At 31.8% G+C, this 25,667-nt stretch overlaps 2 protein-coding genes across 5 annotated transcripts; both read left to right on the top strand.

Moving 5' to 3' along the window:
- The first annotated feature begins 2,832 nt into the window (after positions 1-2,832).
- On the top strand, positions 2,833-12,117 carry LOC120068851 (SPX domain-containing membrane protein At4g22990-like). 4 transcript variants are annotated; one of them, XM_039020487.1, is made up of 12 exons: positions 2,835-2,982; positions 4,746-5,260; positions 5,493-5,546; positions 6,177-6,297; positions 6,973-7,284; positions 7,464-7,568; positions 8,100-8,551; positions 9,073-9,359; positions 9,806-9,993; positions 10,629-10,819; positions 11,495-11,628; positions 11,698-12,117. In XM_039020487.1, exons 3-12 carry the CDS (start codon positions 5,494-5,496, stop codon positions 11,934-11,936), a joined length of 2,082 nt encoding a protein of 693 aa, XP_038876415.1. In that variant the 5' UTR covers positions 2,835-2,982; positions 4,746-5,260; position 5,493; the 3' UTR covers positions 11,937-12,117. The 4 variants fall into 4 exon arrangements, with proteins under 4 accessions (XP_038876414.1, XP_038876416.1, XP_038876415.1 ...); XM_039020486.1 differs by lacking the exon at positions 4,746-5,260 and having other exon boundaries at positions 2,833-2,982; XM_039020488.1 differs by lacking the exon at positions 4,746-5,260 and having other exon boundaries at positions 2,833-2,982; positions 7,099-7,284.
- A 7,290-nt stretch (positions 12,118-19,407) lies between these two features.
- Positions 19,408-25,667, top strand: LOC120068869 (ATPase ARSA2). Its single transcript, XM_039020515.1, has 7 exons — positions 19,408-19,899; positions 20,182-20,300; positions 20,665-20,815; positions 21,128-21,238; positions 24,211-24,349; positions 24,442-24,557; positions 25,245-25,667. Exons 1-7 carry the CDS (start codon positions 19,645-19,647, stop codon positions 25,419-25,421), a joined length of 1,068 nt encoding a protein of 355 aa, XP_038876443.1. The 5' UTR covers positions 19,408-19,644; the 3' UTR covers positions 25,422-25,667.

Consider the following 25,667-nt stretch of genomic DNA (forward strand, 5'->3'; position numbering starts at 1 on the left):
TCTGTTAAATGTGGATAAATCTACACACTCATGAAGTAATTTTGAGAATTAAAATTACAGAAAATCATAAACATGGAGGTGTTTGGAGGCCTAGGAGTGAGAGTCTTCCTCAACTTTAATGCATTCTTATACTAGTATAAACCAAAGCAATTTTAGTTATCAAAATGGTTATCTAGTACATTTGGTAGAATGCTCCAGCCTTCTCAATTAACCCAAGTTTGAATCCTTTTATACATAGTACTATTTGATTGAGCATGACATTTTAAGAAGGTGTTTGGCTCATCAACATGAGTTGAATTGAGTTGATATAATATATCAACTCATTATTTGGCCCACTAACTTTGAATATTTGTGGAGTTGTGTTGGTATATTTTACCAACTCTCCCTTCTTACCATGTTTTCAATGGCTTCACTCTTCAGCCATTGTCACACTCCGAGTACTAACTCCGGACTCCAACAACCACCTTTGATGACAACTCCGGCGAACAACTCCAAATTCCGACAACTGCCTACTATAGTAACTCCGACGACTAACTCCAGGCTCCAACAACCACCTTCGATGAAAATTTTGGGGATGAAATTCAGACTCCGACAACAAACTCCGATGAAAATCATCTTCGATGATCATCTTTGAGCGAGCAACTCTGACGACCAACTCGAGGCTTCAACAACCACTTTCGACGACAAACTCTGACAACCAACTCTAATACCACCTTCATGCAACTAACTTTGGGCTTCTACAGTCACCTCCGACTACAATCTCCAGCGAAAATCATATTTGATGATCAACTTCAACAACCACTTTCGTCTGTTCAACTCCGGGATTCGAAAACCACCTCTAATGACAAACTTCGACAACCAACTCCAATATACCTTCATGTAACCAACTTCAGATTTCAACAACCACCTTCGACTACAAACTCCAGCAAAAATCATCTACGATAATCAACTTCGACAACCACTTTTGCCTAATATAAGATTGATGTCTGTTAAAGTATGTTGTAAGGTTGTTAATTATATAAAAAATATTATTTTGTCTACATTAAGTGTAATATTTATACGTAATGAATTCATATATAAAATATTTAGACGAAAAGTATATATGTAGTTGAAAAATATGTAACATATAACAAAAAAAAAACCATAAAATGAAATTCTGAAACATTTTCCAACAAGAATTAGTGAAAAATAGAAATTTGTTCTCTGATGATCTTCCAAATTTAGAGCTGAAAGTGAAACGTAGAAAAAATGTGGTGACATTTCATTGGTTGTTACGATGATGAGGAGAATTTAATTAAAAAAAATACATGACATAGTAAAAATATAGAGCAAAAATAGGAAGAAGAAGATGATAATGAAATTCATAAGAGAAAAATTGGCTAGGAAGTTTTGATTTCGCTTTTGTTTCTCATTTTATTTAACCATATTTCTACCAGAAATATAACGTGTTAATTCTTATTCATTGCCAAAAAAAAAAAAAAAAAAAAGAAAGAAAAGTTAAAAAATTAAAAAAAAAAAATTGAACAAATCCATATTTTATTCAAACAAAGATTGATAGAATTATTGAATAAAAAAATTTCAAAACAAAAATAATAATCATAAAAGCATATTATTTAGAGTTCAAAAAATCTGCATCAGATATCCAGACATATAAACTCAACTTTGTACCCCAAACGCAGACATATGAACTCAGACTAAATAATTCTACACCCAAACACGGATATATAAACTCTGCAGACATATGAACTTCAGACATTCTATCTCAAATCAGCCCCAAACAACCCCTAAATGTGCAGTAAATTGTTTCATGGATCTATTGAACATAAAAATTTAATTTTAATTTAATTAGACAAATTAGACATTAGTTTAATTTCCTATCTAATAGATCAATTGTTTTTTTTAACATTATGTGAAGTGGGAGATCAAACTTCTGACTTTGATGTTGATAGTGTAAGTTTATGTCAGTTGAGTAGGACTCACGTTGACAGTTTTGTTGCTCTTAATTTATAATTAAAATAATGTAATTGGTATAATTGCTACAAAATTCATTAATTGATTATATAATTTATGTTTTCTTTTTTCTTTTTTCCAAAGGTTTATCCTTTAATTATCTTTACTATATTAAATCTTTATATAATTTTAAATTTTAGTTGATACTTAAAAAGGGTATTCTATTATTTTTGTTAAATTAAAATTAACGCATTAAATTTAAAATGTTATTGAAATCTTCATCAATTTTTTCATATTTCGTTACCTATTTATTTATTTATTTTTCAAACTGGTTTAGATCTTAGAATAATCTTAAAAAAAAAAAAAAAAAAAACATAAAACAGTTATTAAATAAATTTATTTATTGGTAGAAAAAATCAATTTATATCCTTAACTTTAAGTTGTTATCCATTAGAACTCTGAATTTTGTATGTGAATTAATTTATACAGTTCATTACATTTTGTTTGGATAAATATCGTGTAATACCTATAAATATCTATTAAATCTTAAAATTTTCATGAATAAATTAATTTAGACTCTCTACAGGATTTTATTTGGAAATCGTTCATGCATCAATTCTAATAATCTATTGTATTAATCTGATATATGAAGAAGTTTGTATATGTATAAAAAATACATGCATGGACAATTTTCAGAAGTAACCTTAGTAAAAGGTCTAGATTAATTCACTTATGATAATTTAGAAGTTTAATTAGCTAAGTTTCCCTTGATGTATTTTAAAGAAAAATTACGAAAATTTAAAATTTAAATTAATATAATTATTTATTTAGGTGAAAAAGAAAAAAGAAATAAAGAAAGGGAAAAAGTGTGTGGACCTAGAATAAGCACTCCAACTTCCACTTTCACTCTCTCCTCTCTACAAAAGCAATTGTTGGAAGAAGAGAGAGCAGGAATTTTACAAACTGCAATTGCAAGTCCTCCATTAATATATACTCATCAAGTTTTTGCAGAAGAGAGAGATTAATTTAAAGGTACTTTCTATTTTTTTCCATGTATTTATTTTTTTTATATACACAAAAGCTTCCTGTTACTTTTATTCATTGTGCTTTCATTTATGAGATTTTCATCCAAATTTAGATCATAATGATTGTGTATAGGAGGTTTCTTCCTCCATTAAAGGACCACCATCCTCACATATGATTTTTTTCTCTTTATTTTGGGTGGAAACAGAAATGTCTCTCTACAGACAGCTTAAGGTCTCTTTGACTCCTTAACTGAAATTTCTAAATAATTGGTGAAAATTTTAAAATTAACCTTTTAGATACTACTTCCACTTCAAATTAAAAATAAAGTAGCCTTTAAAAATTTATTTTTATTTTTAAAATTTAACTAAGAATTCAACCTTTATATTTAAAAAGATGTAAATCATTATAAGAAGTAAGAATGATTCGATTTAATTTTTAAAAAGTAAAAAATAAAAAATTAATTGTTATCAAATAGGACGTAAACTATTAAAATTCTAAACATGTTTGAGAGTATAAACTTTACATCTATTGAATTATTCATTTTTACGATGTAGTAATTTTAATAGTTTGTTAATATCTTAATCATACAATCATACATATAGCATAGAACCGTGGTTAGTGTTTATCCTCACTTTAAATAGTAATACGTCCGTCTTAAACTTTGAATAGTACTTTTAATTAAGAAAAAGAAATGAGTTATTGGAGATCAGCTAAAAGTTAAAATGGTTCGAATCAATTAAATTAAATGAAAGTATAAAATAGGGTTATTTTCAAATTAAAAAAAAAAAAAAAAAAAAACTCAAATATTAATAAATATATCACAATTTTATTATATATCTGAAATACACTGCAACAGGTTACTATCTATGTCATGATAGATAAAAATAGTAGTCTATTGCGGTCTACCACAAATATAATAATCTATTATGGTCTACCGCAATCTATTGTAAATAAACTGTGATGTTTTGTTATTATTTATAAATATTTTCAGCAATTTTATCATTTCAAATAATTTTTCTATAAAATAAGTTGCAATCTCAATGATTATCTAACCTTCAACTTCTACTTTATTAAAAGTTGTTTAAAAAATGGTTAAAGAAAAGGTTGTTTAAAAAAATACATTTTAATCCTAAACTTTAACTCAATTAAATTTTTTTTAGTACAATTGAAATTTAGGGGATTAAAACCAATGACCTCGCGGTTACTAACACACTCAAATGCTAGATAATCTATATTCGCTTTGATGCTCGATTAATTATTTTGTTCCCGTAGATTCAAATTTCTAATGATTTAATCAATATTAAGAAAAATTCCACTAAAGCAAGGTGTCAATTTTTATTTTTATTTTTATTGAGTAGCTTTTTCTCCCTTTCGTTCTTTCTGCTTTTAGTTCAATATGGAGTAAGAATTTAAACATTTGATAGTTACATTTTAGTAGAGAACAATTGATTGACATTCCAATTTCCATCTTTGGTAGAGAAAATAGTTTTCTTTTTCTTTTGTTTTTTGTTTTTAGCGGAAGAATCTAAGCTCTAACTTTAAAATTGATAAAGATAAATAAGATTCCAGTTCAATGATACTCATTTTAAGAGTGCAAGTATTAAACAGGTTGCAACAACTCAAAATAAATAAATTGTTTTTTTTAAGCCATAAATAAATGGTTTATTTAATATAAATGACAGTGAGAAGATTTAAAACACAAACTTTTTAGCAAGCCGCAATTCCAGTTGAGTTGAGCTCAAATAAAAGTGTTAAACGTTGGAAAACAGGGGAACGCATTGACATGACTACCTGAAAGAATCGTCACTAACTTAACAACTAAGTTGTGAACTGTTCGATTGTCCACTTCCACGGAAACAATTTGTAATGGTGAGTAGAAGAAGAACAGAAGCATGCAATGAGAAATGTCCTAGTAACGAAAGAAAAACTGGATTGCAGATTCAGATGGTAAAAATTCGAGGTATGGAATAGATGAAGAAAAAGTTTATCAAAACAGAACACATATTGTAATCGAATCCAGATATCACGTAAATGTAGATTGAAGGGGAAAAAGAATTTCGATATGGTCGCAGAAAAATAACTGAGGATTCAAAGATCCTCTATACCAGTTAGGGCAATGCCACGAACAACAAATTGGGGCGACTGCAGAATGAAGAATTTTTTTCGTTTCATCATGTTTTTCACGCAAAGCAATTCGTCGAAGTTTCTTAACCGTTCTAGTTTTTTCTCTCTCTTCTGGTTTCCCGTTGGACATTTGTGAAACGGGTCTTCGATACTCAATCTGGTAATGGGTTTTCTTTTTCATCTTGATTTCTTGCAGATTATGATTCCCACACTCTGTAGAACATAGGACTAACATTTTATTGGAAGTAAAATTCGTTTTCATATGATTATATACTAGATCATTGACATTTAATACGTCGTAAATTCAAGACGATTAGTTTTTGTTCTATCAATTGTGCCGTCCCGTTTCTTGTGACTATGTTTAATGCTGAGTTTTTTTTCTCTCTCTGAAGGATGGTCGCATTCGGCAAGAAGTTGAGAGAATCGCAGATTCCAGAATGGCGAGAGTATGTCTAAGCTCAACTACTATATTCACGACTTGATTGATACTAGCATTTGTATATCGTTTTTACGGTGCATGATTTGATTTATACCGAGTTTGGATGATTTTGAAAGTAGTTTTGTCAAGTGAAGCACTTTTCCAAGTACCTTTAATTGGCTAAAAACGCTTATCACCGTTCTAAAAATTATACTATGGATAGATCTTATGTTAAAACTAAATAATATTTCGATAATTTTTTTCTGAAGACTCAACTCTGCATTGGTTTGACCACTCATCAACTGATAGTCTTGTGCATACAAAACTTGTGCTCATGTAACTGAGGCAATTTTTTACAGGCTACATGTTCCAATGGAAAAGTCTCATTGCATTCGACCGAGTCAATAAAGAACGTTAACTTTTCTGAACTCGGTCTAACTTTCCCTTTTGATATCTTTTCTCATATGTATGTATTATCAATGTTAGTGTAGTTAGTTTATGACTACAAGAATGGGTATAGAATCATCTCGTGCATTGAAAATTCACTATTTTTGTACATATTTCGTGGCACATTTCTTTCATATGAAATCACCTGTTCATATGATTAAAGGTGCAAATACATCAATATATATCGACATGTTCATTTTTGTTATGACAGGCACTATATTAATTATAAGTTAATGAAGAAGAAAGTTAACAGATACACTCAACAAATTGAGATTGGAACACAAAATGACTACTATGTGCTTAGGGACTTCTCAAGATTATTAGATATTCAGGTAAGCATGTACATGCATCAATGTTTGCATCGACAGCGCTTCTACGTCAACCACTTTGGGTATATATTCAGAAATACAGAGACTTTACCATGGTCAACATCTCAACTACATTTCATAATTGGTTTGGCTTGATTATTATTTCCTAAGTAACCATATAATATTGCTGGAATTTAAGCTTTATACGCTCCCCAAATACCACAAGCAACAAATTTTGCTAGTTGGTTAGTTGCAATTGGTTTGTTTGCAGATTGCTTAATGCACACATCTTTTGTCATGGGAATGTCCTTAGGCCCAACCATATGTTACATAGACATAACAGTCGAGAAAGGTGGACAATCAGCTAGAGTCCAGTGCAATAGCAAAAGTGATTGCAAAATAGAAGAAATCAGCCACATTAAAATTATCTTATGAATGAGTCTGTTTAATATCTTAAAATTTCCCTGGCAGTAGCTAAACAATAGGGAAAATGCATATTGAGAGTAGTAGTTAGGAACCTGGTAGACCATCCTGGAGGGGACTCTGCTGAAATGAAGGGTCCCTTATGTTAGAAGAGGGTAACTTATTTTGTATGCTTTTAGATGGAGGCAAATAGCTAATTATTTGACCTAAAAATTAAACTAGAATTTTATTCAAGTCTAAGCATTTTTAATAATGGCATATTAATTACTATTCCAGATTGAAAAGATTGTTTTATTTTTGTTGGAGCAACAAGGACTACTTGCAATGAGGTTATCTAGTCTTGGTGAAGAGCAAGATGCCCTTTCCCAACAGCTTACAGAAACAAAAGTTGTTGAACTACAGGAACAATATAGAGCAGCTGGACAAGATCTTTTGAGGCTTCTCGCTTTTGTGGAGATAAATGCAATTGGTCTACGCAAGATATTAAAGAAGTTTGATAAACGGTTTGGCTACAAGTTTACCGATTATTACGTCAAAACTCGTGCTAACCATCCTCATTCTCAACTGAAACAAGTTTTTAAGCAAGTGGTAACATGCCCAATTTACTTTTCTTTCATTTTTCCTCTTGTAACATTCTGATTTACAGGTTCCTTAGAATTATAAGTCTCTTTGATTTTCGTTTTAGTCATAGCTTTGAGCTTTTCAGTAGGAGGTAATAATAATGATGGGAGCATCCAAGCATTGATAGCTTGAAGGTAATTGCTCAGGGTATAGTTGCTGTTGCTGGTGCCATATTTCGTAATCTTGCAGAGCTTGAAGATCATAAAGGGAATTACATCTCAATGTATGATCAACTTGACCTTTCATATCAGGTATTTTCTTGTCCTATCTGAAAAAAAATCAGGTATTTTCTGACAGTTATTAGAATAGAACTCACATGCTAACGTGATAATGTTCATTCTCAGTTTGCTAAACATATTTTTGTAATCATATTTCAGATGGAAGATCAATATCAAAATTTAAAGAAGTTAATTATTTGGGACCCTTCATTTCCCCCTATAGTGGCCCTTTTTCTGGGCTTATTTTTTGTCTGTACATTCTTTCACTTTTCTTAATGAAAGCTCAGTTTCCCTAAAAATAAAAAATAAAAAATAAAAAAAAGGAAAGGAAGAAGAATTTTTAAGCATACCACGTTTCATGTAAATAGTTCTTAAGATTTACTGATGACATGTCATGGAATCAGGATTCATGCTATAAATTTTGTCTCAAGGTAAGAAGGGACCTATAAATTTTTCAATCGTTCTGAAATTTTCATCCTTGTCCACCCACTTCTTAGTAGTCTACTTCTTATTTTTTTACTTTGTTTTATAAGTGGAGCTTTTCTCTATCAATATTAATTGCAGGACCCTGTAATTGATTCCATCAAAGCAGCTCTAAACAGATTATCAAACTCAACAAATTTTCTTCAATTTTTGGGAAAACATGCCATGCTTTTGGAAGATGGGTTATCCGATCCTGCTGAGAATTACGTTGATCAAAGATATCATTTTATGTCACTTCTTTTGAACTTAGTAAACACATTTTTGTATATGGTAAATACATATATCATTGTCCCAACAGCTGATAACTACACCATCAGCCTGGGAGCTGCCGCTACTGTCTGTGGCATTGTGATTGGGGCAATGCCTGTGGCGCAGGTGTTTTCTTCCGTTTATTTCAGTTCCTGGTCAAACAGATCATACATGCAGCCACTGGTTTTTAGTAGCATTATTCTTGTATTGGGAAACACATTGTATGCACTGGCATATGATCTCAAGTCGATCACCATTCTTCTCATTGGCCGTCTGTTCTGTGGGTAAGTCACTGCAAATCAAGCATTTAAATTTTGTCATTGGTTGTGGTTATTTAATTTCTACACTTTATAAAAGCCTCAATTACATTTCTAAAATCTCAATTTATTTTAAATGTAATACTTATTAATTAAATGGTGATGTAACATGCTTATTTTGGCATAATGTAACAAAAAAATGAAAAAAAGGAGTGGACAACAGGCAAAGTTAAGCACCATTATCTATATTATTTGATACTCTTGCTTCAAAAGGAGGGCAAGTTATCTGTGGTGCTTTATTTTTGTCTGGTTGTTCACTCTTTTCTTCCAACGTAAGTACAATCAACCAACATTTGTGTAATAGGCATACCACGTCATATAATTAACAACTATGCTACAATATGAAGTTTATAGATGTAATTTAAAATTTCGAAGTCAGAAATTAAATAGATACAATCCATTGAAAAATCTGTAATCTAACCTGTATAGATGATTGTCTATTATTTATTTTTTCAGAACTTCAGGAATCTATTTTTGTAATATTCTAGGTTGGGTTCTGCAAGAGCAGTTAACCGGCGCTATATTACCGACTGTGTGCCATTGAAATTACGAATGAAAGCTTCTGCTGGATTTGTTAGTGCAAGCGCACTGGGAATGGCATGTGGTCCAGCTCTTGCTTGTATTTTTCGAAGAAATTTCAAGATATCATCCATTACATTTAATGAGGACACTTTGCCTGGTTGGGCCATGGCTCTTGCATGGCTCATTTTCCTCGTATGGTTGTGCATTTGTTTCAAAGAGCCTCTTTCATTCATGCCATCGGAAGCTAATAGGGGTTTGTCAACTAAACTTCTCATTTAGCTTTTTTCTCTATTTTTCATCAGGGGCTATTTTTATTACATTGTATGACTTTCCAATTACATAATCTCTTACTTTGTAGCTGTAACCACAAGAATCATTTTTGCTAAAGTCATTATTTCTGAAGTTACTCCCAAACATATTGTGGTCTTATAATTACACACCAATTTTGAAGTTCAGACATATGATCATATCGATCTTTAATTTGAGAAAATGGTGACATTCATATAATCCTCAAAATCTAAGAATCTTTACATTTATTGATCTCTTCAATTATAATCATAATTATTCTAATAATATAATGCATCCATTATATCATTAGATATGTTTGTGCATATTAATGGATTAACTTGTTACTATATTACTTAGCTATTTATCTAATATATTGAATTTATTAACGAATGGATTATTTATCTGACATAGGGAAAACTGCAATACTTATTTTGGAGAATGGTTGTACACAACCACTACTTTTAAACAAAGATGCTAAGCAAGAATGTGCAGATCAAGAATGTGACGACGACGATGACAACGATGGACATTCTAAAAAAAATCGCAAACCAGTCAATTCAATAATATCAGCTTATAAGTTACTTACACCATCTGTCAAGGTCTTGTTGTACATTCCTACCCTTCCTGCTTTGATGTATTTTTCATGTATTCCATTCCTTGAGTTTTTAATCCCTCGGTAAAGTGCTGAGCTCTAGTCATGGTAGTTGCAATATCACTGTTTTATTATGATTTTTTTGTATTTTATATTTTGAAAGTATTATTTTTCAATTGAAATGTCCCTCGTAATCATTTTTGGAAAGAAAATAAACATTAACCTGGTATTTATTTTAGAAAGCATTTTTTTACTATGTAATCAAACACCATGGAAATTTTCCAAAAATATTTGCAATTGTTTCAAAAGTCATGAAAACTCACTCTCTAATCTATACATGTTGAAAAATCAGGTGGATGGAGCCCTTGAGTGGCAAATAGATCAGCTCACTGTCTAATAATTTGATCTATTGTGACAAATGGATAATATGAGAAATTACTTTATTTAAGTTTCTAGGTTTATGGATGCTATGAAATCTTTATATCTTATTTAGCCATCTGTATGGTCAATGGTATATCATATGGACGTCCATTTCCTTTTTAGTTTCTTCCCCTGAGAGTGTCAAGTCAATTCAAATGCTTGAGCTAAAATGATTACATATGATACTAAAACTTCCATCGACACAATGTTGTATACTTTCAGGTGCAACTATTTGTATATTTTATGCTAAAATATGCAATGGAAATCGTACTTGCTGAATCAAGTATAATCACGGGCTACTACTTTGTATGGTCGACCACCAATGTTGCAGTCTTTCTCGCATGCCTTGGCTTGACAGTGCTCCCTGTAAACATCATTGTTGGGAGCTACCTTAGTAACTTATTTGAAGAGAGGTAGCCCAAAACTTGACCTAACTTATTACTTGAATTTACTTTATATTACCTTCTTTTATTTGTTGTTCTTTGCTCTGACTAAAAGATTTGTTATTTGTGAACAAATATTTTTGTTAAATATTATAGGAAGATGTTAATATAATTTAGTATAGGCATCTATTTAATGCCTAAATTTCAAAAAGTTTTGATGACATCCTAAACATCGAATCATGATTTTCCATAGGTTGCCTTTAACACAACGAAATGTTGGTGTGATATGCTTAATGAAATAAATATCGATTGATCTGGTATGACGTGATAGACATGACAGAAATAAGTGGATAACTCAAGAGACTAAAGTGGCTCATTGACTCAGACTTACATACCAACCACTTTAGTCTATTCATTACATTGATCCCACGACATTAATATGTATAAAAACATTATTGTGGCAGCACCAATAATTTTCAGTGGTGGTAGTATATTGTTGACTGGTGAAATCTCACAACAAGAATAAAAAGTTTCAGTTATGGTAGCATATATGGTGGCCATGTTATAAAAATCTGTTTTGATTGTTTTGTCAAGTAAAAACCATTTATTTGCTACCTATGTTGCTGTAGTTTTCTCATGTTCTCACAAATTTGTGTGATCTGCATTATTTATTTTTACTTTCGTCCGACGTTGATTTTCTTGCAGGCAACTTCTTCTTGCATCTGAAATTATGGTTTGCATAGGCATAATTTTGAGCTTCCATACTTTGATTCCTTACTCAGTACCTCAATATGTGTGCTCAGCTCTAATCACATTTCTCTCTGCTGAAATCCTTGAAGGTAATAATGTACTCTTAAATCATCAACCAGATTACTAGAACAACGGATCTTAGTGTTAAACTGATGCAGGTGTAAATTTGTCCCTTCTCTCTCGAGTCATGTCGTCGAGACTTTCACGTGGGACTTTTAATGGTGGCTTACTTTCCACCGAAGCTGGAACTATAGCTCGAGTGATTGCCGACGGCACGATAACATTGTCAGGGTACTTGGGTGAGAGTAAGCTCTTGAATATTACCTTACTTCCTTCACTTTTTATTTGTGTTTATGCCATTATAGCAACATGTTTTACCTACAACTCTCTTTACTAATATTATTTTCTTCTTATTTATCTTCCACCTGTTATCATATATAAAAATGTGTAAATGATGTACATAAGCTTGGATCGGGAAGAAAGCTACCAAGTCTCTTGGTATTGATGAAACTATTTTCCAAACTCTTATATGGGTTCATATAAATTTTAATGCCGCCAAGTTTGGCCCTTCAAGCTCTCCTTAATTATCATCAAGGGTGGATATCATCATTTGCTTGCCTGCATCTACGTAACATGTACTGACGTGACTTACGAAAATTTTCTATATTTATGTGGAACTCAGAAGTAGAATTTAGTAATTATTTATTAAAAAAATTACTTAGTCTGAACACATGGAGTACGTACTAATGAACTAAAACTTTTCAAATATGAAACCATTTTTATCCGGTAGTATTCTACAGACAAGTAGGGGTTAATTTGTAACACAATTAGTTTCTTAATTTTGAAAAAATTTGATGTTTGAAAATCACCTAAAATAGATTTGGAAACACTTTCATAAAAAAAATAATAATAATAAATGATTTGTTTAAAAACATTTTTTTTCTCTGCTCAATTTAGATGAGCACTGAATGAATTAATGACCTAACTTTAAACAAAACATTAACATATTTGACCCTGCGAAATCTAATTGGTAACATTCCATATATTTTTTATTATTATTATTATTCTAGGAGAATGATGCAATACAACAAATAGGATATGGAAATGAATCTCTTATTGGACCAGCATGGCAACCTATAAGAAATGAATAGGGTTTAACTTTTTCCCTTTAATTAATTCTCCCCCTAAATAATACATTCAATAGAAACAATCATAACACATTTTTCTCCTAAAAATATAACATATACAAAGATTTCAATTCTCCCCCTATCAATATGCATATTATATAATAATATCAAGTTGTATCGTAACAAATAATACCAAGTTCAAGCCTATTTTTGCAAAAACTTTCTTCATTCAAAGACTTGATAAAAATATTCGCTAATCAATTATTAATGCTCACTCAAGAGTAATATTACCATTTTGTACATGCTCTCTAATAAAGTGATGCCTAATCCTAATATACTTAGTCCTAAAATGATGTATATGATTTTTGGTCAAATTAATAGCACTAGTATTATCACAAAATATGGGCACACTATCAAACTTTAATCCAAAATCACAAAGAGTTTGTTTCATCCAAAGAATTTGTGCACAGCAACTAGCAACTAGCAACCGCAATAAATTCTACTTCGGTAGTGGATAAAGCAATTACATTTTGATTTTTTTACTAAACCAAGATACTAAAAAACTGGCAAGTCCCACTAGTACTCTTACAGTCAAGTAAACTATTGGGAAAATTTGTATCGAAATATCCAACCAAATTAAATTCAACATTTCTAGGATACCACAAGCTTATATCAATAGTTTCAAACAAATATGTAAATATTCTTTTAATGGCATGCAAATGTGATTTCTTAGGACAAGATTGAAATCTAGCACATAAACATACACTAAACATGATATCAGGTCTACTAGCGGTCAACTAAAGTAAAGATCCGATCATGCCTCGATAAGTCTTTATGTCCACACATTTACCTTTTTCATCTTTGTCATGCTTAGTGGTAGTGCTCATAAGAGTTTTGCAATTTTACCTTCATTGAATTTGAACGTCTTGAGCAAATCCCTTATGTATTTTTCTTGACTTAGGAAGATACTATCCTTGAGTTGTTTGATTTGGAGTCCAAGAAAGAAACTAAGTTCTTCCATCATACTCATCTCAAGCTCACTATGCATACACTTATAAAATTCTTCACACAAAGATGGATTAGTAGAACCAAAAATAATATCATACACATATATTTGCACTATAAGCATACCATTATCCTTAACCTTAATAAAGAGAGTAATATCATTTTTTTTTCCAATTTAAATCTATTCTCAAGTAAAAGTTGTTAAGCCTATCATATCAAGCTCTTGGGACTTGTTTTAACCCATAATTTCAACTTATAAACATGATTAGATAAATCAAAACTTTCAAAACGTGAAGGTTGTTCTATATAAACTTCCTCCACAATATAACCATTTAAAAAGGCATTATTCACATTCATTTGATACAAAATGAAATTCTTATAAGAGGCAAAAACAAGCAACATTCTAATAGTTTCTAATCTAGCAACCGGCGTAAAAGTTTCATCATAATCTATACCTTCTTCTTGACAATAACTTTGAGCTACAAGTCTAGCTTTATTTCTAATGATATTTCCATCTTCATCCATTTTATTCCTAAATACCCATTTAGTTCCAATTACATTAGAAGGCTTAGGGACTAATTCCCAAACTTTGTTTCTTTCAAATTGATTTAATTCTTCTTCCATAGCTAAAATTTAAATCATCACATTCGGCATGTTTAAAACTTTTAGGTTCAATTTAAAAACAAAAACAAGATTACTAAATAAATTAAGAGACGAACGAGTTTTCACACTTTGTTCGGGATCACCAAGAATCAAATCCTTGGGATGAGATGGAGCATATCTCTACTCTTTAGGCATGGATGAAGAATCATCTTTCTTCTTTTCATTGATGCTCACTTCTTCCATACTTGAGACAATTTCTTTGGCTTTGTCACTAAGAAGTAAATCTTAAATCATCACTACAAATAGACTCATTAGAGACATTATTACATGATTCATCAAACACAACATGTATAGATTCCTCAATAACTAAAGTTCTTTTATTAAAAACTCTATAAGATTTACTAGTAGAGGAATATCCCAGGAAAATACCAAAATCCGTCTTAGAATCGAAATTTTCAAGTTTTTCTTTGTTATTCAAAATAAAACATTTACAACAAAAAACTTTGAAATACTCAATATTTGGAATTTTTCCACGCCAAAACTCACAGGAAATTTTATCTAAAGAAGGTCTAATTAAAACTCTGTTTGAAATATAGCAAACAGTATTAATGGCTTCTGCCAAAAATATTTAGGTAGACCATATTCATTCAACATTGACCTAGAAAATTCTTCCTTTCAACCACATCATTCTGTTGAGGAGTTCTCGGAGACGAAAAATTATGAGAAAAACCATTTTCTTCACAAAAAGCTTTAAAAGTATCATTATCAAATTCTCCTCCATTATCACTCCTAATTTTAGAAATAAAAATCTTTTTTCTTTTTGAATTCTTTTAGCAATAATTAAACTTTTCAGAGCATAATAGTTTCCTCCATGACTAGCAATTTTAGGTGGGCCAAATAAGTCCAAGTGTAATAGTTGTAGGGGTCTAGTAGTAGAGATCACATTTTTAGATTTGAGAGAAGACTTAGTTTGCTTACCCATTTGACAATCATCACAAACTTTATCTTTTTCAAATTTAAATTTAGGAAGATCTCTAACCAAATAATTTTTTTTAAACATTTGAAATTAAGTGCATGCTAGCATGTCTTAGTCTTCTATGTCATAATCAAGAATCATCTTGCAACACGGAAAGACATTTATGAATAATAGGACAATCATTCAAATCAAGGGTATGCACATTTTCATCTCTGTTTCCAACAAACATGACTTTTTTATCACAAGCATTTTTAATGATGCAATTCTTTTTATCAAACACAATTCTAAATCCTTTATCACACAATTGACTAATACTAAGTAAATCATGCTTTAAACCATCAACTAAAAGCACATTTTCAATCAAAATAGAAGATTCATTACCTATATTACCCTTGTCAATAATTTTATGTTTCTTGTTATCACCAAAAGTTACCATACCTCCATCCTTTTGCAGAAAGAAATAAATTTGGATTGGTCTCCGGTCATGTGCCTTGAGCAACTACTATCCAAATACAACTTATTTTTCTTGGAGGCTTACAAACAAACTTACAAACAAAAGTTTAAGTTTTATTCTTTGGTACTCATACTTGTTTGGGTTCGACAAAGTCAGCATTTACAAACTTAGGGATCCATTTCATTTTTGTATTAGCATTAAAAGCATTGGAACTAGACAAGTAACAAGAATAAGCTTTATGTCCATACTTGCCACAAGAAAAACAAACAACATTATGCAAGGATTTATCTCTAACAACAAATTTATGCACTTTACTCTTCTTGGAGCATTGTAAAACTTTGCTCTTTGAGAAAAAAAATTTCTTGAAGAAGTAGTGCAACCATACTTCAACTTAAAGCACTTAGGTCTAATATGACCTTCACCACCATAATTATGACATGTAGGCACGAAACTAGATTTAGCATTATTAGACAGAACATTAGGCATATTAGGCACAATAGGAGAGAACATTCATCAATATAGCCTAAACCTCTCTTATCACCAAAAGGCTTGCCTACTTCAATTATTTTGTCCAATTTTTTAGCACCTATTGTCAACTTTTTAATAAACTCTTTAGCTTTATCAAGTTCTTGCAAGATATTTAATTCTTTTTCTTTAAGTGATTTAATCAATATCCTTTTCACAACCATCATGCTCAATAAATCTAACTTCATCAAGCAATGCATTTTGCTCATCACAATCAGAAACATGCTTATCACAAGAGACATTTATTCCATCAATTTGCACAACATGCTCATTCTCTTTAAAGCAGACAATTTCTGTAAGTAAAGACTTATTTTCACTAGTCAAAACATTGTATTTCTTCTTAAGCACAACATATTTTGAACTAAATTTTTCTAAGTCATTTTGCATACTTTCAAAAGCTTCAAACAATTCATCATAAGAAGGGAGTTCTAGAGTTACCTCATCATCAAGTTCATCATCTTTTTCACTATGAGCCATAAGGCCAAGCTGTGCTACTTTTTCACCATCATTTCCATTTTCACTTTCACTAATATCATCCCAAGTAGTCTTCATTGCCTTATTCTTGGATTTCTTAGATGATTTGAGGAGTGGACAATCCATTCTTATATGATCCAGCTTTTTGCATTCATAACACATCACCTTATTCTTTTTGCTCTTCTCACCTTCTGACTCTCTTTGAGTTGATAGGTGTTTCTTGAATTACTTCTTCCTCTTGATGAAATTCTTGTACTTACATGAAATGTAGACAACATCATCTTCATCAAGGGTATCCTCATCTTCGAAACCAACTTCCAAGGAAATGATCTTTAATGCAATGCTCTTTTTCTTCTTGGACTCATCCTCCAAGTATTCCTTCATAGTAATCTCATGGGTCATGAATGAGTCAATGAGTTCCTCCCATGGAAGTTGGGTGAGATATTTTGCTTCTTGGATTGCCTTCACCTTTGCTTCCCAAGTCTTAGGTAGAGATCTAAGAATTCTCCTAATATTTTCGGATGTTGTATAGACTTTACTAAGTCCCTTCAAAGCATCGATAATGTTAGTAAATCTAGTAAACATATCCGTTATAGACTCATTAGCATCCATCTTAAATAATTCATAATTATGAACAAACATGTTAATTTTAGACTCTATAACTTGATTTGTTCCTTCCTAAGTAATTTCAAGAGTATTCCAAATTTCTTGAGTGGAAGAACACATAGATATTCTATTAAATTCATCTTTGCTCAAAGTACAAACAAACAATTTAGCCTTAGCATTAAAAGAACATTTTTTTCATTTCATTTTCATCATACTCTTCTTCTAATTTAGACTTATCAACATTTCAACCTTTTTCATGGGTACATAAGGACCTTTAGTAACAATTAACCAAAATTATAGTCAATAGATTGCAAATAAATTTTCATTCTAGCTTTTCAATATGCATAATTTGAACCATCAAAATAAGAAGGTCTAAAAGTAGATTGGCCTTCAACAATTCCATTTGCTACTAGGTTTGTCATAATGCTCTAACAATAAAGTTTATCAAGAAAATTAAATTTCAAGAGAGCAACCTTACTCTAATACCAATTGTGGACCGATATGACACCCCTAGATGGGGATGAATAGGGTTTAATTAAACTTTTTTTTAAGTGCGCTTAATTTGATTCTATTAGATATTTTTTAAATTAAATTAATAAGAACTCTAATTTATGCTAAATGACAAGGTTGATAAAAATTATGTAACAATATACTCAATCAATCTCAATCAACAAAAATATGCAATTAAAATTGAATGCAAAATAATTAGTAAAGAGTTAGAGGATAAGACACTATAATTTTTATAGTGGTTTGGTCAAATTCGACCTACACTAGCTTTCCTAATCGTCTCTTAGGATTTCGATTAAAAAATCCCCTTTGACTCTTTCCACGGATGAGAGTCGAACCGCTACCTTGCTTCTTTTACGAGTTCAAAAGCAAACTCGATCATTTCCACGGGTTAAGATCCAACAGTTACAATGTTTTTGAAGCTTTAAATTACACAATAAAGTTCTCTAAAAAGAGTGGTATACAAGTTTGAGCTCATACACTTTAATCCTCACAATATTATAGAAAATTCTCTTAAGAATAAGATGAAAAGAAAAAAAAAAAAAATTGGAAGCTTGTTGAGAGAGTAACAATGGTGGCTATTTTTGCTAATTTTGAGAATTGTAAAATGTGAAAAGTTGAAACAATTTTTTGGAAGATGAAGTATAAAAAAAAAAGGGAAGCAGTGTAAAAAGTGGATTTTAATTTTGGTCATTGGATTGTTCAAAAAGTTAAATTAAATAGTAAAGATTTAAGCTCAACTAGCACACAAAATATATATATATATTTAAATCATTTCTTTTAAAATCCAACAAAGAAGAAGAGTCCCTCATTTATCCAGAACTAGTTGTTAGACACAAACATAAAATAATGTGAATTTTTTTAATTTAATAAAATCATTTTTTTTTTTACAAAATCAATTTCTTTTAATTCTCTTTTCTTTCAATAAAAACTAAAATCCACCAATTGCAAATTAAAAACCCTATGTTTCACTCACCCAAGAGCTCTAAGTGGCGATTTCTAATTTGATATTTAAATATGTAATTTTTTGGAGTTGCAAATATAATAATCAATCTTAAAGTAGTAGCACAATACAAAAGAATTAGATACTAGATCCAACTTTCAGAAACTATCATTGACATACTATATCTTTGATAGAGCAAGTCAATAATAGATTTTTCTATATTTGTAATTTTTAAAATGGTTGTTATACGCTTAATTATTATCTATAAAAGTATTATTCATTACAATTACCCTAATTTCTTAGTAGGATAAATGGGTGTGGGAGGATATGAATCTTTTACCTTAGGTCATGCCAATTTTCTCTCACTTTAATGTCAAATGATACACATATATAGGAAACTAATGATGTAATTAGAAGCTTATTTGCTAAAAAATAAATAAATAAATAAATAGAAGCTTATAAAATCTGTTCTACATACGATACGACATAAATATAAAATCAAATCTATAATATAATATAGATAACACGAAAATCTACAATATATCGCGAGACAAAATCTAATTCTAATGTTTATTTATTATTAATATGCTCGGCTTTTCTTTTATATAGGATTTGAAGTCTATTAGAGAAAAAGAGAAGTTGTACTAAAAAGAAAAATAAATAAATAAATAAATAAAAGGAAGCGGAGATAATCGGTAATCGCTGTTTCGTCTCAAATCGGACTCGAAACTGGTCGTGTAAATTCATTCATTCCCCTTAGAAGAAGATCGGCCACTGCATTCCTTCGCTTCCAATTCCCAAATCCGTGATCACGTTCAATCAGAGCCCACTCCAGTCTCTCTTCTAGAGAGGGAGAGAAGAGAGGTTATCTTGGGAGCCCCAAAAATGGCTGAAGAATTACCTGAAGGAACGGTTCAGAATCTACTGGATCAAGAGACTCTTAAATGGGTTTTTGTTGGTGGCAAAGGCGGTGTCGGAAAAACCACCTGCAGCTCCATCCTCTCCATTCTTCTCTCCCGTGTCAGATCCTCTGTTTTGATTATCTCTACCGACCCTGCTCACAATCTCAGCGATGCCTTTCAGCAGAGATTCACCAAGGCACCCACCTTGGTTAATGGCTTCTCCAATCTCTATGCCATGGTCTCTCTCTTTTTTTTTTTTTTTTTTTCTTTTTCTCTTTTGATTTTCATTTCCACGCACATGGTTTTCGATTTACAGTTTTATGTTGTTTCGTTTGAATCTTGATTTAGTATCGATTTTCTTTTTATATGGCGGGTTTTCTAGAAGTTTTTCTGGAGAATTTTGTGGGAACAAAAGCCTAAAATTATATATCTTTATGTTAGTGTTCCAATTCGACGATTTTGCTTGCTGATTTCCTGCTGTAGATTGTTGTTGATGACTCTGGGCAACATTGGTATGCAGGAGGTGGATCCTACTGTGGAAAATGAAGAAGTCGGCGAGGGGATGGATGGCTTATTTTCTGAGCTAGCTAATGCTATTCCTGGAATTGATGAGGCAATGAGCTTTGCAGAGATGCTCAAGTAAGAAACATTTTTCTTGATCTCTGATCCGTACAATCTTGAGATTTAATGTACGGTTTTCAAATGAAGTTTAAATGACAGTCTAGGACTATAAGTTTGAGTACTGGTTATGGTTTTATCTGAATATGTGGTTCTCAGTTGATCATCTACCATTTGCTAGGCTTAAGACTTGGAAACTGGCAAAATTACTCATAAGTGATCACTTGTCATGACTGAACTTCCTTTGCAAGATAACTTTTTGGGAGGGCTGGGTTGGGGTTGGAAGCTCTTTACAATTATGTTTATGTTAATTTTCTTGCCATCAAATCAATATCAGGTTTATGTTTATTAACATGGTTATGTTTAACAAACTGTTTGTCTCCAGATTAGTACAAACAATGGATTATTCTGTAATTGTATTTGACACGGCTCCAACTGGCCACACTCTTCGGCTGTTGCAATTTCCATCAACCTTAGAGAAAGGGCTTTCAAAGATAATGTCTTTGAAAAGTAAATTTGGAGGCTTATTCGGTCAGGTATCAGTGCTATTATTATGCATTTTAGACATGGGCGTTTGATTTTTCACAACTTTTTCTCGAGAAGTAAGGGTTTTGCTATATTAGTTTCATTTGGAGAATCTCAAGTAACTTTTGTTCTTCAACTTGTTCGACTATGTGCAATTTCAGTATTCTTATTAATACTTTTTTAATTCTTTTTTCTGGTTAGATTTAGACAAGTAGCTTCCTTAGAAATACCTTGAAATTATTTTTCTTGACATCTTTAGGTTTCCAGAACTACAGAAGTTACAATATATAGGTAATTAGCTAATCTGAAACTTTCTACAACAGATGACCCGGATGTTTGGAGTTGATGATGAGTTTGGCGAGGATGCAATTCTGGGAAAATTGGAAGGCATGAAAGATGTTATTGAACAAGTTAATAGACAATTCAAAGATCCTGTAAGAGCATCTCGTTTCGTACTAGTTTATTTATAATATTATTATAATTTCTATCTTAATTATTTGCACCCTTTTTCTGATTATTGCCTAGTAGCTTTTGTCTAACCAAGAACAAGTATTAGAAGAAACTGAAAGAACTCTTACGTATTAGAAGTTCAAATAGAAACATTCAAACACACTCTGTAACCTCTCTTAAATTTCCGACAATGTTCTCAAAATTCTCAGAGTAGAAACTAGTGTAGAGCAGGTTTGAGTGGACAGAAATTATGTTGGGTATAGTTGATAGATGCCCTGCATTGTTTTTCTCCCCATGCATAGTTTATGAAATTAAAAATATCAGTATGCATGTAGTTGCTACTTGCTAGGTGCAATTACCATTCTGAACTGATTGGAGTATCTATCCTTATAATTGAAAGCATTACAGTTGGACAAATTCCAATCCTACCTATTGTAGAAAAACTAACTATTGGGCAGAAGTGTAGAAAAACTATAGAGCTTAAAAATGGGAGATAATTTACATCAAGTGACGACCAGAAAAAACTACCTATTGTAAGGTTTTCTGCTTTCACGGAAAAATCAATGAAGTTAAGTCATTCCTTAATTAAAAAAATGACAAAATGAGAGTGAAACAACCATTCCTACCTATTAATTCCTATTAAATGGGAGGAACCATAGACTTATATTCTATATTTTATATTTTTCATTAGAAGGGTTGTATTTCTTTAGGATAGCGGGAGTGTGTCCTATCATGTGTAATCTTTGGGGTGAAAGGAATAATAGAATGTTTAAAGGGATGCACAAGGAGACTTGCGATGTTTGAGACCTTATTAGGTTTCATGTTTCTTTGTGGGTTTCAACTTCGAAGGATTTCTTTTAATAAAAAATTATTCTATAGGCACTCTCTTGATTGGTTGGTCTCCTTTTCATTAGTGGGGTCCCTTTGATTCTTTGTGGGCTCAGTTTTTTTATGCCTTTGTATTCTTTCATTTTTTTTTTTCAATTAAAGTGGTCATTTTATCAAAAATAAAATAAAATATAGACTTATGATCTATTTGAAAATTGGCTCTTTTTTAGTGGAAATACTATCCCCTCACAAACTACAACCTCGATGATTAAGGATCATTTGGTGGGCTTTTTTCCATCTCTTTGACAGGATGTCTTGTATAGGGATTCCCCTTTTGTAATATTTCATACCATCCATGAAATTTAGTTCTTTAAAGAGAAGGGGTATAAACCCAAGAGCCCAAAAATGGATTTACAGAAAGGACATCCATCTGACCAAAAGTATGGTAAGACTATAATTAGAAAGGTCGGTATAGATTTACACCAAAACACAGCCAGTTAAAGGATGTTGCTTAAGGAAGACTTATGGGTTGATTTGGTCCCATTTAAAGTCTATGTTCTTCTCAAGCTAAATTTCATTGGAAAGCTTCACAATGTTGAACCAAAGGGTTTTCTTTTCATTCTTGAAAGGATGGGTGCCCTATTATAACCACGGGTTAGCTGAAATTTTGCTGCATATAGGACCAAAAATTTTGAGCGAAGGGACAAGATGAATAAACGATGATTTGATTTAGACTTTTTGTGGTATAACAGACACAAATTGGGTGTGTGTGTGGTATGGAGCCTTCTTTCAGACGATCTTGTGTGTTGATTGCACCATGGGCAAGTTCCCAGAAAACGAATATTAATTTGTCTAGGATAGTGTCCTTTTCAGATTGATGTGTATAGTGGAGATGAACCTTGATTTGGAAGGGAGGCACAGAGAGATTGAACACAATAACTTTTATCCAAGGTCCAGATCCGCTTGTCTTTGCTGTTTTGTAAGTGAAAGTTTGTGAGTTAAAGCAGCTCATTCTTCAATTTCGTTGTCATTCAGGTTCGTTTTAAGGGTTAGGTTCTGTGAACTTGTGGATGGATTTCATAATTCTTTGACAGTAGCTGTAGGGTTAGTGATGCGGAAGAGTCTTGCGTAGCTAACATGGAGAATCTCATAGTTTAGCCACCAAAAGAAGGTATTTGCTCCATCCCAATTTTTCTGCTAGTATTTTGTTCAATGGGCCTTCAGCTTGATGATGTGATGCCAAAGGAGCTCTTGTGGACGATATTATAGCTTGCTTTGGCCAAGAGTCTGTGGAGAAAGTCCCGTATTCTTCTCTATTAATTCTGCACCACAGGGATCCATTCTTATTCAAGCACCTCCAAAGTATAATATAATTTTAACTTTGAAAACTCTATATGAGAATTACTTTAGTAATATAATTAAAATTACATGGATTTTGGAAGAAGGGTTCCACATCTTTGGGTCTAGTGTGGTTGTTATTTTGCTGCATGACTTATTCTTTTTTTTTTTTTTGGGCAAAGAATTGCTGCATGACTTTTGAAAGTTTGAGTTTTGGTCATTAAAATTCTCATCTTCTATTTTAGCTTTAACCTCTTAAAGCTCAATTATTTTCTTCAATTTTGTAGTCTATATATATATATATATATATGTTTTGATAAGATTCAATTTTGTAGTCTACATGGTAAAGGTATATAAATGTGTTAGGTACTTAAGCACCTTGGAGAACCACACCTCAAAAGCGATTGGGGTGGGAGAGCCAAGCCACTTAAGTACCACATTGGTCATCCCATTCTAACCAATGTGGGACATAGGCATCCCATACTACCTTGGATCCTAACAAAATGACAGAAAAGAAAACACATGTGGAATTTAATAAGAGTGAGGATTAAAGTTTGAGGTTTTATAGCGACCATGAACATAGCTCAATAGTCAATGATAATTGGCACATACTCCTCTTGAGGTTGTCGGAGGTTCAAATACCCATTTCCTCACATATGTTAGGTGCTTATGTATTCGTCAGTCTGGTTAATGTTGAGACTCCATTTGTGGCATGTTTTTGCCCTTATACATTCTTTCCTTTTTCTCCATGAAAGTTTCGTGTTTTAACCTAAACATTCTCGGTTTGCAGGATTTGACTACATTTGTCTGTGTCTGCATTCCCGAGTTCCTTTCTCTTTACGAAACAGAGAGATTAGTTCAAGAGCTCACCAAGTTCGAGATTGATACTCATAATATTATCATTAACCAAGTACTTTTTGATGACGAAGGTTCAACAGTTAATTGGATCCATACATTTATATTTTCTAAAATGATTTTGCATCTTCCCAGTTTCTTAACCGTAATGTGCCTGCCTTTTTAGATGTTGAATCCAAGTTACTGAAAGCAAGAATGCGGATGCAACAGAAGTATCTTGACCAATTTTACATGTTGTACGATGACTTCCACATCACCAAGTTGCCATTGCTGCCTCAAGAGGTACAATTAAAATGTGCTTTCTTTGGATATATTGTCTCTATATATCGAGATTCAATCTGTTTTCTATTCTTTAAGCAAGTAGACCATAAAAGCCTGTGGTAATATTTGATTGATGGTTCTCAAATGAAAATAAAGGGCTTTATTCTTTCATGTCTGGCATTGGGTTTAGTTTTAAGTTTTCAATGTACAAGGCACTTGGGGGCAGTTCAAGAATAGTCTTGAAAAATTGCTTGATGCTCTTTTAGCACAAAAAAAATAGTACCGTTATATTTTGTTTTCTAAACCTGTCACTCTCTCATATATAATGATTGAAGTTTGGTACACCTTGAAAAAAGGAAGGCAGAAATGCCATTGGCGCCCTTTAGTTCACATTGCCCTATATTATATAGTGGTAATCTCCGACTTCGTTGAACAGGTCTGGCCTGTTTATAATAACTTTTCTAAGCATTTAAAAATCTTTTTTTTTCCACTTAAAAATATTTTTATTCATTTAGAAAATAAGCCGTTTTGCTGATGGACAAGTTGCTGATGCAACAGAAGTATCTTGACCAATTTTACCTGAGATTTCTGTTGTATCAATCTCACTCCTGAACTATATTAAAACCCGTTTAGAAAACAGAAACTGGAAAGATAAAAAAAGATTGTCAAGAGCTATGATTTCTAAACTTGTTGTGAATTGTACTATAGGTGACTGGGGTTGAAGCTCTGAAGGACTTCTCAGGTAATTTTTTGAGCCCATATGAACCAACGACCTGCAGAGACTCAGTAGAAGAATTGGAGAGGAAAATATCAACGTTGAAGCAGCAGTTGAACGATGCTGAAACTGAGCTTGATAGAATTAGAAAAGGAAAGCAAAAGGCCTAAGCCCCCCACAGCCTTTCTTTTAACCAACTCCCAACTCTCTCTCTTTTTTTTTTTTTTTTTTTTTCCATATGTTTTTCTTTATTTTTTTAATTTATTTTTCGAGAATTATAATCACTAAAGTGGCATCCCGTGTTGGTTTATAAGGACAAATGTTGCTGCATTAGCCTTTTATTTAGCCTATTTACTTTTGGAGTATTTTTGCTGTATCCATTTTCTGGTCAATATAGTTGTTCATTCATTATTTCA

This window comes from Benincasa hispida, unplaced genomic scaffold (assembly GCF_009727055.1).
Source record: "Benincasa hispida cultivar B227 unplaced genomic scaffold, ASM972705v1 Contig123, whole genome shotgun sequence".
Classification (NCBI taxonomy): domain Eukaryota; kingdom Viridiplantae; phylum Streptophyta; class Magnoliopsida; order Cucurbitales; family Cucurbitaceae; genus Benincasa; species Benincasa hispida.